Raw genomic sequence first — 16,530 nt, 5'->3', positions numbered from 1 at the left:
TATGTTACACTTCCGCCAACACTATTTCTGGGTCTTAATCCTTTGTGCCTGTGGTCTGCAGCCATCTGAGCACTGGCAGCTTTAAGGAAGGGGAAAGAATTGTTTTTTGGGGTGGGGGGAGAAATAGGATAAACTTTAGGAAAGGTATGATATCAGGAGAGTGTTATGAACAGTCTTCCACTTCCTTGGGAAAACTAATTGTAAGCGCATAAAACTATCATGTCATTTTACTCAGTATTTCTCAACCTCTTCTGGTTCGGAAAAGGAAAAATTGTTTAAATGATAAACTACTACTACATTTAACCTCACAAGCTTTAAAGGTTTTGGCTGCCCTGAAGTTATTCTGAAAAGTTTCTTCTCTTGTCTTTGGGTCATAATACAATTTTTAATGCCTTGTGACCCTGTCCCAGCAGTTGCAATCCACCAGTTAAGAAATACAGCTCTAATTCACCTCCCTGGCAATGCAGGATTATTTGCCAATTTATCAGTTTTACAGTCTAGTTTTAAATGTCCCAAGTGATAGGCTACTCAGACTTATGAGAGAGAGCGAGCGAGCAAAGATGGGAAGAGTCACACACTAGCAGCGAAGGGACTATTAAAGTTATTTGTATCACAGTAGAAACTAGAGGCCCCAAGATGAAGGCCCGCCCTTGTGTTGGATGTTGCACAATCACAAAGGAGGTTTTCACAGCAGAGTTTGCTGTGTTTGGCAGCAGAGTTTGGCAGCTAGGTCTGAGCATGCAGGTTAGCCTAGCCCAGGTCTGAGCAGCCACACTGCAAGCCATACTTGAGTTACTCTCTTCACACAAGTGTTGCATTCTCCCATGTGGCTCGCTGGATTTCTGGGGGAATATGCTATCATTCTTTGTGCTACAGTCAGGTGAACTGCTCTATGGATTCTTTCCCAGTGACTTGTGGGAGAACTTGCACATGGTTCTTCTGGGCACATGGGGGGGGAATTGTGGAAAGGCATTGGAAGACTATCAGCACTACATCCTCAGTGCAGTGGATGGGTTACCACCGCAGAGTGGAATCTGGGCTCTAACTCACCCCACACCAGTCAAGCCAGCTAGCCTAAGCTAAAAGCACCACTCAACTCAGGTGAGGAGTTTGCATGTGTGGATGGGAGGGCATTGGGGCAACACCCAGGTAACAACCTCAGCTAATTCTGCAATGAAGTTAGGACAGAGACACTCTCTCTGTGGGTACAAAGGGTTTATCTTAACTAATGGTGAAATTTTCAAAAGCGCTTAGTTACTGAGGCCTGTTCTACACTGAGGGGGTGCGGGAAATCGATCTAAGTTATGCAACTTCAGTTGACACACTTAGACCTACTCACTGTGGTGTCTTCAATGAGGCGAGTCGACTGCTGCCACTCCCCCATCGACTCCACCTGCACCTCTCGCGGTGGTGGAGTACAGGAGTTGACGGGGGAGCGCTCGGGGGTCAATCTATCATGTCTATACTAGATGTGATAAGTCAACCCCCGCTGAATCGATCGCTGACCGCCGATCCAGCAGGTAGTGTAGACATTCCCTTAGAAGCCTAAGTCCCATTAAAATAAATCAATGGAGCGTAGGCTCTTAAGTCACTTAGGAGCTTTTGAAAATTTTATCGTACAATGGGGCATTGTACAACCTGGCTGACTGTAGTAGGACCTACCTGCATCAAAGTGATAAATAATCTAAATGAACACGAGAAAGGAAGGATTATTACACTTATTTCACATAAGGAATTGAGGAATAGAGGGATTGAGAGCTTGTCTACACCTGAATTTCTACAGCAGCATAGGTGCACCACTGCAGCACTGACACGATTTATGCTGACAGGAAGGGTTCTCCCATCATTTTAGGTAATCCATCTCCCCTGAGAAGCAGCAGCTAGGTTGAGAGACGAATTCTTCCATCAACTTAGTGTCGTTAACACTGGAGGTTAGGTTGGCTTAACTATGCTGCTCAAGACTGTGCATTTTTCACACCCCTAAGTGACGTAGCTAAATTGACCTAACTTTTTAGGGTAGAACAGGCCACAGTGACTTGCTTGATATCACACAGCAAGTCTCCGGCAGACAACAAAATCAACCCCCGTATCTCCACAATCCCAGTCTAATGCCCTAACTACAAGGCCATCCTTCCTCTCAAAGGCAGACTAGAGAATCAGATTGGCTTAGGCTCTGTATTGTGAAAGGAACCATTTTCTAATAACCTAAGGAAGGGACTGGGAATCAGGATTCATGTGTTCTAATCCCAGTATTGTCATATACTTGCTCTGAGAACATGGATGAACCATCTCATCTCAGCACCTCCTTGAGATACAGCACACACAAGGAATGGAAAATCTTAATTCAGTCACGTTTCCCGATGCTTTCAAATCCTTGGATGGAAGCTGACAAAAGAGCACAAAGGCTATTTAATACATACCTTCTTGTCCCTTCAATTATCATCTTCAGACAATGTTTAAAGATATCCTCAAAGGATCCAATGAGCTGACCGTTCTACAGACAAAGAAAGAACAACTTGATTTGTTACAAGTTCTCTGAGGAAAGTCACATAGACCATGCCAAGAGCAAAGTTCAGCCAAACAGACTGTGAAAGACTCTGGTAGCCTTCCCACACCATCAGGGAACAATGGGGCAATGACAACCAAAGTTTGAAGGTCATTCTTTAAATGGCTGCCCATAAAGTTAATAAATCTTAGTTTCATTTGGTAACATGGCGATAGCCTCCTAGGGAGGCCAGGATTCATCCATGTAAAGAAGCCATGGATATTTGGGTTGCCTGGCAATTCAAGGATTCTAATGGGCAGTAAATACTTCTCACAAGACTCATCTAAATTCTTGGGCAAAGTCAGGGAATATCCCTCCATGGCTGTTGCACTGGCATTGCCTTTGATGTGCTGTCACTCTGAAAGGACATGCAGCGAGAGGTAGGAGAGCCTTTTAAGGGGCTGCTCCATAGCAGCCCCACAGTGTTAGCTCATGGTATTTACTAGACCGCAGAGGGGAAATGCTTGTGGATTCTCAACTCCCTTGGGGGGCAACTTACCTCAACTTGCTCATGTTTAGCATCGAGAAAAGGACCAAACTAGAACAAGAAAATGAAGTTAAAGGAATTCAAAGAGAAAAAAAAAAAAAAAAAAAAAAAAATCTATCCCTTGCATCCTGCCTGCTCACTGACTCATGCTCCAGCCCTGAACTGTGACTCAGGCTGCATTAAACATAGGTAATATACAAGACGCAGCTGGAAAGAAAGTTTTCTAGAGACTAGAACAGAGACTGGGAGCCAGTACTCTCGGGTTCCATCTCCTGACTCAGGGAAGGTGTGTGATCAAATACACAGAGGAAGAAGAGCCAGGAGTCCTGAGTTAAGGAGGGAACATAAGTTAGTGGATGATAGCAGGGGACTGGGAGTCAGGTCTACTGGGCAGAAGTGGCCATAAAACTACTACATCACTTTGCCCCTCTGTACCTCAGTTTCCCCACCCAAGGGCAAACATCAAACTTAAGGGATGTAATGTAGATTAGTGGGCAGAGCACTGGGCTGGAACCCTGGAGACCTGGGTTCTAGTCCCAGCTCTGCTACTGGCCTCTGAGTGATGTAAGGCAAGTCACTTTCCTCTCACTGTGCCTCAGTTTCTCCATCTATAAAATGGGGATTATGTTACTTGTCTCCTTTGTAAAGCACTCTGAACAGTCCTGTCAGAGCAAGGGAAGCTGTGTGATTGATCATACACTGGGAAAGTGCTTTGTGATCACTGAACATAGGTTTTCCAACATTGGATACAAATGGTCCATTTAGCTCAGTCTATTGGCCATTACCAGATGCTTTAGAAAGAGGAGGCCTTTGGAGGGAATTAAAGGGATCACCTTGTTCTTCAAGTGCTTGTTCATGTCAATTCCAATCAGGTGTGTGTACACATATGTGTACAGTACCTGGAAGATTTTTCCCCTACCACAGTGATTCTCAAACTTTTGTACTGGTGACCCCTTTCACACAGCCAGCCTCTGAGTATGACCCCCATTATAAATTAAAAAACCACTTTTTAATATATTTAACACCATTATAAATGCTGGAGGCAAAGTGAGGTTTGGGGTGGAGGCTGGCAGCTTGTGACCCCCATGTAAGAACCTCGTTGCCCCGAGGGGTCGCGATCCCCAGTTTGAGAACCCCCGCCCTAGCAACAACTGTGGCCTGGCCGGCCCCTAGAGTCGCACCTTCATGGCACCCAGTATAGAGCCCTGCTGACCCTACACCGCCTTGGTTCCTTTTTTACCACCAATGACAGTAGCTGGAACTTCTCCTTGCTTGTCTCTTACTTCGGCAAGTGGATTAGCAGTGTTTTATACGCTGTACATAGTTAGTTTCCAGTAGTTATTACAGTTTAGCAGTTCTTTATAAGTTTCGGTTACGGGGGGTTCCCCCCACATTTGTTACCAGGACATGCTGTGATCCCTGGACTTTAAGACTTGCCAGATTTGTGTGAAGCACATGCCAAAAAGTGACTCCCCACACTTCTTGCTTACAGTGCCTGGGCAAGGGTCACCAGAAAGACCACGGCAAGATCTGTTGGGAATTCCAGCCAAGAACCATTAAGGAGAGGGAGCAGTGTGTAAATATTCTCCTTATGGAGGCAGTTCTCTGACCTCAGTCAGACCAAGGCACCGCTGATCCTGCTCCCAGCACATTATCTTTGGCACAAAGTGCTCCTGCACCATCTTTAAAGGATCCAGCGTCGAAGAAAGATGCTGGCAAGGAAGCTTGGCACAGTCATGGAGCCTCTTGGGGACATTCCAGCCATCGGCACCAGGCCCAATCGCCGGCGCAGAAGAAGGAGAGGTCGATCTCCCTCAGCAAGATCCAGGGGCCAGCCACCAGTGGCACCTCAATCAGGCCATAGCTCGGGGACTCAGAGTGGGGCCACGTTGACTCCTGCATAGGTGAGGCAGTCAAGACCGGGCCCACTTTGCTCACCACACCTGTGGAGCATCTACTGCTCTTGTACACTCCAGAGGCTTTCGAGGTGGCGCAGGACCTACTGAGGCTCATGGCGCCGTTTTCGCTGCCAAAACAGGAGAGTGTCCCAGCACTGCAGTTTCCATCCCAGCACCCCGTGCAGTCTAAGGGAAAGCCAGCAATGATGGCACGCTGATCCCCATCACCTCCGCACCCTTCTACTCTAGCACCAGCACCCAGGGAGTGCAGTTGGTCCCCTGCTTCAACACCCTACCTGAAGAGGGGCAGCGACACTCTGGTCCTCCTACTCGGAGTCAGATTCATACCGCTTCAACTATAGCAGGAGCAGAAGATCCTCCTCATAGCACCATAGGCAGTCCCACCCAATGCAGTGGGCCCCTCAAAGGCAAAATCCACTGCAGTGGTCCTTTTGGACTCTGTAGGCTTTCCATCAAGCCCAGGGTTGGAGTCAGGGGTCCTGCTTGGGTGCTGCATCAGTGGTCTCAATCATGAGAGAATGAACGTCGCGGACACCAAAGAAGGTGCCTCAGTCATTAACACAGTTACCTTCAGCACCGGAGGCATCAGCAGCCCCAAATGCGGCTATGGCACACCCTTGGCACTGACGCTACAGGAACCCCAGTACACATGTTGCACCAGCTGCTGGCACCAGAATGGGGCCTGACGTCAGCACAGACACCTGCGCCTTTCACAGCACCAGGACCAGGCCAACCTACCACAGTTCCCACAGGCTCAAGAGATCCCTCAGGCGAGAACGGAAGGGAGCAACCACCTCTCCTGGTGGCCTCCTTCTTCTCATCAGATGAGGCCCTAGCGTAGAGATGGGCAAACTTTTTGGCCTCAGGGCCTCAGACAATAGAAATTGTATGGCGGGCCATGAATGCTCACAAAATTGGGGTTGGGGTGTGGAAGGGGGTGAGGGCTCTGGTTGGGGGTGCAGGCTCTGGGGTGAGGCTGGGGATGAGAAATTTGGGGTGCAGGAGGATGCTCTGGGCTGGGACCAAGGGGTTTGGAGGGCAGGAGGGAAATCAGGGCTGGGGCACAGGATTGGGACATGGAGAGAGGCTCAGGGGTGCAGGCTCTGAGCAGAGCTTACCTTGAGCAGCTCCTGGAAGCAGTGGCATGTCCCTTCTCCGGTTCCTACGTGGCGGCACAGCCAGGCGGCTCTGCACGCTGCCCCATCCACAAGCACTGCCCCTGTAGCTCCCATTGGAGCACAAACGAGCTGGAGCGGGGACATATGCTGCGGTTTCCGGGAGCCTCGTAGTACGGCCCCCGACCCAGCACCCTGGCTAGAGCATTGGAGTCAGGCCAAGCCGTATGGTGCAGCCCCCAATCCAGCACCCCAGCTGGAGCACCGGAGCTGGGCAAGCCCCAGACCTCGCTCCCCAGCATGAGCTTGCAGGCCATAGTTTGCCCACCCCGGCCCTAGAGGGCACTTCAGTAGCCCCAGCTCTAGAAGACTCCAGGGTGTTGCAGCTGCTGCTGCGCTAGGTTTCACAGGGTCTAGACATTAAGGCAGAGGAAGTTGTGGATGACGTGGACCCTATGGTGGACATCCTGGCTCCCTCTGGCCCTGCCTGTATCACCTTACCACTGATAAAAAGAATCACAGACATGAACAAGACCCTTTGGCAGACCCCAGCTTTGCTGCCACCTATGGCCAAGTGCAATGAGCATTAGTACTTTGTGCCCTCCAAGGGCTATAAACACCTCTATTCCCACCCTCAGCTTGATTTACTGGTGGTGGATGCCGCTAACCAGTGGGAGACATAAGGATTTTAAAGCCCGTCACCCATGAATATGGACGCCAAAAAATTAGACCTTTTCAGGCAAAAGGTTTACTCCATGGGGACACTGCAACTCCGTATGTCCAACCAGCAGGCCATCCATTGTCAGCAGGTACTCCTACAATGCCTGCTCAGCGATGGCTATAGTCTGCAGCCCTCAGACTCCCGTGCTGAATTTTCGGCTTTGGTTGAGGAAGGGAAACTGATCTCCAGAGCATCCCTTCAGGTGGCACTTGATGGGGCAGATGCAGCAACCAGAGTTATGGCTCCTAGAGTGGCCATGAGAACAGACTCATGGCTTCAGGTTTCTGGCCTCCCCTATGACGTATAGCAGACCATCCAAGATCTGCTCTTTGAGGGTAAGACACTCTTCTCAGAGAAGATGGACAAAAAGCTAAACAGCCTTAAAGATTCCAGAGCCACCCTCAGGTCCCTGGGCCTCTATACTCCTTCGATGCAGCAGAGACACTTCCATCCACAGCTCCAGCAGCTGTTCTGTCATCAGAACTGCCAAGATGGGTCCAGAAGGAGGAATTGGAATGGCAGGAGAAGGTCACACCAACTCTCTGGTCAGGGCTCGGGACAACCCAAGCTGTTGAGGTTGATGATGGTGTACCACACCTGACAATGGATCCACCCCACCTTACCTTCTCATCCCGATTATCCCCTTTGTACCGTGCATGGTCCTGATCACCTCGGACCGATGAGTGCTCCTCACGGTAGAGCAGGGAGACTCCATCCAATTCTGTGCCATCCTGCCCTTCCAAACCTCTCCCCGTCCCGCTTCATGAGCAACTCCTTATCCAGGAGATGCAGTCGCTCCTATCTTTAGGGCAGTGGAGGAGGTTCCTCAGGAGCACAGGGGTGAGGGCTTTTATTCCCACTATTTCCTAATACCGAAAGCCAAAGGCAGCCTCAGGCCCATCCTGGACCTGCGAGAACTCAACAAGTTTGTAAAGAAACTCAAGTTCCGCATGGTCTCTCTGGCCTCCATCATTCCTTCATTGGCTTCAGCAGACTGGTATGTTGCCCTCAACTTGAAGGATGTGTACTTTCATATCGCGATCACCAAACCCCACAGGAAATACCTCAGGTTTGTGGTGAACACCACTCACTATCAATTTACAGTCCTCCTGTTCAGCCTGTCAGCAGCACCTCATGTCTTCACCAAGTGCATGGCAGTTGTAGCTGCATTTCTACGCAGGCATCAAGTACAGGTGTTTCCTTACCTTGACAACTGGCTGATCAAGAGAGTCACTCCAAGAAGCTCAGGTCAGATCCATCAGAACCACCTTTGACAACCTGAGTCTCCTTCTAAATGAAGCAAAATCAACTCTGTCCCCAGTCCAGAGGATAGAATTTATAGGGGAAATATTGGACTCGACCCAGGCCAGAGCATGCCTGCCACAAGTGAGGTTTCAGGCCCTGATTGATATGATTTGAGGCCTCAGATAGTTTCTTGCTGTGGTGGAGGGAAACTGCCTGAAGCTTCTCGGACACATGACTGCCTGTACCTATATGGTGCAGCATGTCAGACTAAGGCTTTGACCTCTTCAGTCATGGCTCGCATCAGTGTACCGCCTGGCCAAGGATAGCTTGGAGAGAATCGGGACCCTGCCTCACCTGGTCCTCAACTCCCTCCTAAGGGGCTCAACTGTCAGGAGGTATGCTCAGGGATCCCCTTCACCAGTCTGCAGCCATCTCTGTTGCTAGTGATGGATGCATCAGACTTGGGCTGGGGAATACATCCAGGAGACCGCAGCACTTGCGGTCTCTGATCTCAGGCAGATCTGGCTTTTCACATCAAATGTCAGAGATCTAAGAGCGGTGCGCCTGGCATGCCAGACCTTCCGGGCATACTTAATGGGACAACGTGGTGTCATGACAGAGACCACCACGGCAATGTTCTATAGCAATAAATGGGAGTGGGTGTGTGTAAGAATGCTCCTCTCCCCTGTGCCAGAAAGCCCTTGTGCTGTGGGACTTCTGTGTAGAACATTCATTACACCTGCAAATGTCGCACCTCCCTGGGGTACAGAACAAGCTGGTGGATCACCTCAGCAGGTCGTTTCACGGCCATGAATGGTCCCTTCGCCTGGACGTCGCGATTTCAAACTTTCAGAGGTGGGGCTTTCTCCAGATAGACCTATTTGCCATGCAATACAACAGGAAGTGCCAGCAGTTCTGCTCCTTCCAAAAAAAATCACAGCCTGGGTTCCAGATAGATGTTTTCCTCCTCCATTGGGGAGGTTGTCTCCTATACGCCTTTCCACCCATACCGCTCGTTCACAAGGTGCTCCTCAAGATCTGGATGGAACAAGCTCAGGCCATACTGATAGCACCAGCCTGGCCCAGTCAGCACTGGTACACATCTCTCCTAGACACGTCCATGGAAGCTGCCGCTCTTCCTGGACCTTCTGACAGAAGATCACGGTTGTCTTCAACAACCGAACCTCGAGTTGCTTCACCTCACAGCATGGAAGCTCCATGGTTGAACCAGATTGAGCTTTCCTGTTCAGGCCAGGCTAGACTGGTCCTTCTTGGCAGCAGCAAACTCTCTCCGAGAGCCACATACCTTGCCAAATGGAAGAGATTTTCAATCTGGGCGGTGCAGCGCCATTCATCCCTGACACTAGCATCAGTGCCGCTTATTCTGGACTACCTCCCCCATCTGAAGCAGCAGGGGTTTCGTTATCATCAATAAGGATGCACTTAGCTGCCATCTCAGCCTTCATCCAGACGAGGAGGGCTGCTCTGTGTTTGCTAACCCGATGGTCAGCCAGTTCTTAAAAGGGCCCGACTGGCTACACCCCAATGTCAGCCAGCCTGTCCCGGTCTGGGACCTCAACCTGGTCCTTTCTAGACTCATGGGACCACCTTTAGAGCCCTTGGCAACGTGCTCCCTGCTTTACCTCTCTTACAAGATGGCATTCCTGGTGGCAATAACTTCGGCCAGGAGGGTGTCTGAACTCAAGGCCCTAACCTCAAAGTCCCCTTATACTGTGTTCTATAAGAACAAGGTGCAGCTCAGGCCTCACCCTGCTTTCCTCCCAAAAGTTGTATCGCAGTTTCACATTAACCAGGACATCTTTCTCCCAGCGTTCTACCCTAAGTTGCCTTCTAGCAGCAGGGAACAGACTCCACTCACTAGATGTCTGTAGGGTGCTAACCTTTTACATCGAGAGAACGAAGCTGTTCAGAAAAATCGGTCCAGTTATTCGTGGTAGTGGCAGGACAGAATGAGAGGCCTACCTGTGTCGTCACAACACATTTTGTCGTGGATCACATCCTGCATCCGCGAGTGCTTCAACCTGGCAGGGGTTCCTGCACTCCTGATCACTGTGCACTCCACCAGGGCACAGGGGTTCAACAACAGCGATCCTGACGCTGCTCCCTATTCAGGAAATCTGCAGAGCAGCAATGTGGTCCTCCATCCACACTTTCACCATGCACTATGTGATTATGCAGCAGGCCCAAGATGATGCAGCCTTTGGTAGAATGGTGCTCCAATCAGGGGATGACTTCCACCCCGCCACCTGAACTTGGGCTTGGGAGTCAACTGATTGAAATTCACATGAACAAGCACTCGAAGAATTAAAAACAGTTACTTACCTTCTTGTAACTGTTGTTCGTTGAGATGTGTTGTTCATGTCCATTCCAATACCCACCCTCCTACCCCTCTGTCGGAGTAGCTGGCAAGAAGGAACTGAGGTGGTGTAGGGTCAGCAGTGCTCTATATTGGGTGCCATGAAGGTGCGACTCCAAGGGGCACCCAGGTTGACCCTATGATTGCTGCTAGGAGAAAAATCTTCTGGCTACTGTGCGAGCGCACATGCCTGATTGGAATGGACATGAACAATACATCCTCCAAGAACAACAGTTACAAGAAGCTAACTGCTTTTTCAAGGTGCCTTTCACCTTTTCTAAATAGAAGGGTAAATCACTGACTCCCAAGGGAATGTAATAACTGCCTATATTTGCTGGACACTCTCACAGGGATTGTGAGGTTATGGATAACTTTACGTAGTTACATACAGACACTGGGCTTCATTTTTGGTTTAAATTTGTTGTGCATTCTTAAAAAAATAATATATATAAAATGAGATTATCTAACAAAAATATTACTACAACTAGTCTCTTCTGGGCAGACATGGCTTGGTTTTGAAGTCACTACGACCTCTAGTGGACTAGTTGATAAACCCTATCCCTTATGTGGTACATAATCTAAAAACCCTTCGGTTTACAGCTAGTATTGTTTAGAATTCAATTTAAAAAAAGACAAAAAAGGCAACATGGGCTAATGGATAGAGCACTGGCCTAGCAGTCAGGAGACCCAAGTTCTTTTCCCAGCTCTGCTACTGTGGGCAAGTCACTTCTCCTCTCTCTGCCTGTTTCACCTCCCACTCTTTATTTGTCTTGCCTATTCGGAGCAGGGACTGTCTCACTGTATCTGTGCAACACCTTGGACAACAAGGTCCCAAACTCAGTTGGGGCTCTAGGCTATACTATATAACAGAGCTTCCTCTTAATACTATTCTGCACTTAACTCAGTAAATTACAGGAGCGAGTGTATCTCTTTTTCAGATGGGGAAGCCTTAGACACTCAGACTTTCCCAAGACCACAGAACAAGATAGTGGCAGAAAGAGAGCCCCGGCTTCCAGTCCTATGCTCAAGTCACTAGAAATCCTAACTTAATCCCCTGGCCTGGGTGGTTGTGTCCCATGCCCCATGCGCCCAATTTACAGTAGGTCACAGATGTTCTCTGGACAGATCAGCTTGAGAGGTCCTAGAATCTGAACTGTTGTAGGCCTCACACACTTTGGAATGAGCTTCCTCTGTCCCAGGGAAGTAAGTAATCCATTAATCAATGTCTCTGCCTCCATGCCCGCTCCAGAGAGGAGGTGAGCATGTTACAGTTCAGCTAGAGACAGATTCACATCTTTTATGGATCGGGCACAGAGAAAGGCATGTACTAACTCTAGGTTGCACTAACTCTAGGGCTATTCCTGTCAACCAAGAAGATGTGCACATTACAGCAAGGTAGGTATTTGCATCAGGGAATTCAAAACTTCACATGGAGATGAAAAAGCATTCATGTATTATGGGCCTTGTAAGAGGACTTGCAGCAATAAACTTTGACTAAGAATGGTCATCTTGCTTTTTGGATTGTACCCTAATTGATCAGATCACTTTTAAGCCTAGTATTTTTGAATGGAAACAGTTTTCAGCTTCATGTTATACCATTTACGTACAAAGCAACTGCATAAAAAAAGGAAATAAAACTAAGGTCCTGAAAGCCCATGTTCATTAAAATATCCCATAGAACTTTTTGTAAAAGCATTAACCCCAGTGTCCTGGCCAAACTCCAGCTTTGAGTAATTCCATTCTGCATTCTTCAATTCCCTACTTGCAATTTTAGTTAGATATGGGAATCATCATCTTTTCTAGTCCTAAACAGTTAAGTTGAGTTGCTGTGCAGTCACACAGCTGCAATGATTCTTAGAGGATTTGTGCTTTAGAATCCTATTATTATGAACCAAGGCCACAACTGGAATCAGGACCTCATTGTGCTAAGAACTGTATGAACATACAGAAAGACACAGACACTGCTCTACAATGCTTACATTCTAAAGCCCCAGTCCTGCAAAAAGTTATGCACATGCTTAATTTAAAGCATATGAACAGTCCCCTAGACTTCAATGGCACTAGTCACATGCCTGGAGTTAAGCATCTTTGTGCTTCTCTCACGCTGCTCCTCACAGAGAGGAGCTCCCCAAAAACATTTACAAAGCTACTTCATTATCCTCCTTCAAAACCTTCCTCAAGACTTCTGTTCTGTGATGCCTACCAAAAATTTAAAAAAAACAAACAAAAAAAAACAAAAAACAAAACGCACAACTGACAATAGTTAGGCTGCTGGTGTGCTGAGACCACAGTCTAGCATGCTAGCAAATATTGTCTCATTGTTTCCTTGTAGTCCCCTGTCTGTCTGTATCCATCTGTTGTCTCTGGTCTTATACTTACAGTTTAAACTCCTTAGTGCAGGGACCATCTTTTTGTTTTGTGTTTGTACAGCACCTAGTGCAATTGGGAGCCTTGGCCCATGACTAGAGCTCCTAGGTGCTATGGTAATACAAATAATAAAAAATGCTTAAGTTTTTGAGAGATCAGAATATAAATTTATGTCCAGATGTAATAAGAGTAACAGTTGGAGGTAGAGGAGAACAGGTCCTACATAAACAGAAGAAATATTTCAGGATAATTACTAGGGCAAAAGCCATTTCTCAGGAGACCCCTAGTTGGGACCGCAGCCCTAGTTCTGCCAGGAGCTCCGTGTGGGAAGACTCCTGCATGGAGTCCCACTGAAGTCAATGGGCTCCATGCTGGGCAGGGATCCATCTGCATAAAATTCATTGCAGGATCCATACCCAAACATGCAACTCTTCTCCTGAATAATCCAAAAGTAAGGAATATTCTCTCTTACCAGGATGCAAACATCTGGCTTGTCTTTGTTGATAATATCAATCAGATCCAACATAGGGTCATAGGTGATGCTGTCAGAAGTTGTGTAGGGCCCACAAGCAACCAAGACTATTTGCAGCTCCAAATCTAAAATGTATTGCAGCAGTGTCAGCACAAGTTTCTAAGCTCCCCCTTTGCCCATAGGGCATCCTCTATTCTGTCACCACACACGTGGGGGATTTCCCTTTGCCAGGTGGTGTTCTCTCTCTAAGATCTTGCTCTCAGATGTTGTACACAGAGTCATCCATCACATGGAAAGAGAGGCACTGTAGTGTGACGTTTAAGATCTGATACACACCCACACAAGCTCAGTGCTATTTCTTAGCTGTTAGATTTTTCTGGCTGGGGTGTGCAATACAAAAGAGCATTCCCACCCTGCCACTTAAAATATTTCTCTTTATCATTCTATTAAAAAAACAAACAAACCACACACTACTTCTCTTCTGATGTGTCAAATGGTCTTACAAGGGATGCTATCCAGGCAATCATGTAGTGCTACCTCACTGACGGAGAGAAAGAGGGTAAAAACCCAGACTATAGCCAAGACATAGTTTGTGTTAAGTATTTGCATGGGGAGGATGAGAAGTAGAAGGAAGAGAGACAATTCAGCATGAGTGATTCATACTGCCCTGTTCAGCTCACCCCCAAGTTTAGCCAGATGTACTGATATCTTCACTGCACAATAAAATCAAGCCAGAGGTTCTCAATGAAAGGGGCACATCAGTCTTTGAGAGGGACCGATGAGCCTTCTTACAGGTCAGTGGTTAGGTCACAGCACCACTCAGGTTTGGCTTATCCACCCCTCCGGCATGACCAGGGGGTAGGAGAATGGCTCAAATTTAAGTGAGTGGTGTTGCATCTGATCTGCAGGAGGGGAAATGTGGCATCACCTCTCAGGTTTGGCTCAGCCACCCCTCCATCTGATAGAGGAGAGACTGAGCCAAATTTGAGTGGGTGCTGTTGTAACTTAGTGTGCTCAAGGGTGGGAGGCTATTTTTGTAATGGGGGGAGCCTCCAAGTGCTAAGGGGGCCAGTACTAAGGCAGGCGTGGTTCAAGGGAGGTTGAGACTCTGATACAAGAAGACTGGCGAGATCAGCATGTGATGAACTGATCATTTTTCCTCTGCCTCCCTCCCAGACTGCCCTTCCAGCAGATGGAAAGCTGCTGAAAATATATATATATGGGCCTGTCTTAAAAATTTTAACTAAATGTCTTTGGCTGGGTTTAAGCCAGTCCCTGAAATTAATTCAGCTTTTCATTACATTCTCAGTGCAGAGTCAGAGCACAGGAGATTACTTTAACAATAGATCACTGGGATCAGATCCAAGAACAATCCCACAATGGACCTATTAAAAAAAAAAAAAAATAGGAAGCTATGCCCAGTAAAGAGTACATAATGATGCTTTTAAACAGCTTAATGTGCACCAGATCTGAGAAACTGCACTAGCTGCAGTTTGTGCTGTTGAGTGTATCTGTTTAATTCTCTACAGGATCAGTATGAAAAGCTAACCTTGATTTTCTAAGCTGTGGGGCAGGGGGAGAAATCTTTAAAAATGATTGAACTCACCGTCAACTTGCTTAGTAGATTGGTAGAAAGGAAGAGGCACTCCCTGAAGAGAAAGGATATTTGAAAAAATCATTGCAAGCAAAGGGAATAATTTTACATGGCCAAATTCTACTCTCAGCAACGCCAATATAAACTCATAGTAGGATTTGGTCCATAGCCTCTACATGAAAGACATTTACTCCATCCCTGCACTTTAACAGCCTCTGCAGGAGTGAAGAGAAAGTCCGATTTGATCAACTAAAAGGAACAAATACATTCCTGGGTTAACACATGCCTCTGTGGTACCGTGAAGCACAAGACCATAGGGCAAGTGACCTCAGCCACCTGTGATGTGCACTAAGCTCTATAAATCTACTGCCCACAGGGGCTTAGTGAGATTAAGAAATTGAGGGAGGGGGGAAGTCAGCCTCATGCAGTACTGATAGATATGACAGTGCTGCAACAGCCATCCAAAAACTATACATCCCCTAAGGGGCACTTGGTCAGCCTCAGACAAACCCTGTGATACTTAGTAAGAAGCATTTACTTAAGAGGTCTTTGCAAGATGCCCAAGTTTTGGAATAAAGATGCAATGTAACCACGCCAGCTGCATGTGCACAAACAGGTGGAGGGATGCTTGCTAAGGAAGTAAAGTTAGATTGCTCTGTTTTTCTATGTATATTTCAAGGAACATCAGCACTACAGGAGGTTTTTGGGAATCAGAACGTGGAGTTGGGGGAATATCATTGATTTATTAGAATCAGCATTGAAACTGAACAGAAAGCATTCCCTTCTGCACTCTTTAGTCTAAAAGAGCCCTGTTTTATTAACTGTGCAAGGCCTATTTACTCAGGCACTATCAAAGGTGATGGAACTCCCAGTGAGTTGTGGATAGTCTTTCTAGCAGTTTGATTTCTGGATGCCACATTTATTTTCTGATGTTCCAGGGTGTCACCATATTGAATACCTAGTGATACACAGATGCAATAAACCTAACACAAAAGACGTACATTGAAAAACAAACCTTGGCCTAAATTTTTCAAAAGTCCCTCACAACCTGGGGAAGGATCCAACCTGAGACACACTAACGGGGCCCAGTTTTCAGAAAGTGGGTGCTCAGTACATTTTGAAAGCCAGGCTTCTTTAAATGTATCACGTTGGGAACTCAAAAATAGAGGCACCCCAAAATCATTACCTACTTTTGACAGCTTAGATCCATGTTTTAACAGACGTGCCTCACAAATGTAAGATTAACTTGTACTCAGTACAAGTTACTTAGTCTTGTCTATCTAATTCCTTTTTTACCAGAAGGGTTAATTATTTAATCATTCAGAATTATGTCACAATTAAATTCTTTTGATCATTCAACTCTAAAATCGCTTGTAAGCATATTCGCTGAGTTTCTAATGTGCCCGGTAGTGCTCCCTCTGGCTCTGTTCCAGGCTCCACCCCCATCCTGTCCCTTTCCACACTCTTCCGAGCGCATCCAGCCCTTGCTCCTCCCCTCTCCCACTCAGCACCTCTTGCACACTGCGAAACAGCTGACTGTGGCAGGTGGGAGTTGCTGGGGGAGTGGGAGGCGCTGATAGGGGTATAGAACTGATGTGAATGAAATTGTTTTTAGTTATCATTGTAACTTCTGTTCACCATTTCATTACACTTGCCATTTTACTTACAATGTAACTTCTGTGCACTAT

The 16,530-nt window shown here is 47.2% G+C and overlaps 1 protein-coding gene across 3 annotated transcripts in view; it reads right to left on the bottom strand.

The window, feature by feature from the left end:
• POLA2 (DNA polymerase alpha 2, accessory subunit) overlaps positions 1-16,530 on the bottom strand; it is a 49,265-nt gene that overhangs the window by 20,981 nt on the left and 11,754 nt on the right. For all 3 annotated transcript variants that reach the window (XM_075073300.1, XM_075073301.1, XM_032804245.2), the window contains exons 10-13: positions 14,855-14,897; positions 13,249-13,373; positions 3,045-3,083; positions 2,421-2,494 (exon numbers count right to left, since the gene is read on the bottom strand). In XM_075073300.1, the coding sequence (XP_074929401.1) occupies positions 2,421-2,494; positions 3,045-3,083; positions 13,249-13,373; positions 14,855-14,897 (281 nt within the window). The remainder of the gene's footprint in view (positions 1-2,420; positions 2,495-3,044; positions 3,084-13,248; positions 13,374-14,854; positions 14,898-16,530) is intronic.

This window comes from Chelonoidis abingdonii, chromosome 17 (genome assembly GCF_003597395.2).
Source record: "Chelonoidis abingdonii isolate Lonesome George chromosome 17, CheloAbing_2.0, whole genome shotgun sequence".
In the NCBI taxonomy this organism is placed as follows: Eukaryota; Metazoa; Chordata; order Testudines; family Testudinidae; genus Chelonoidis; species Chelonoidis abingdonii.
The sequence above is the reverse complement of the archived record's forward strand: the minus strand, read 5'-3'. Positions and strand labels throughout refer to the sequence as shown.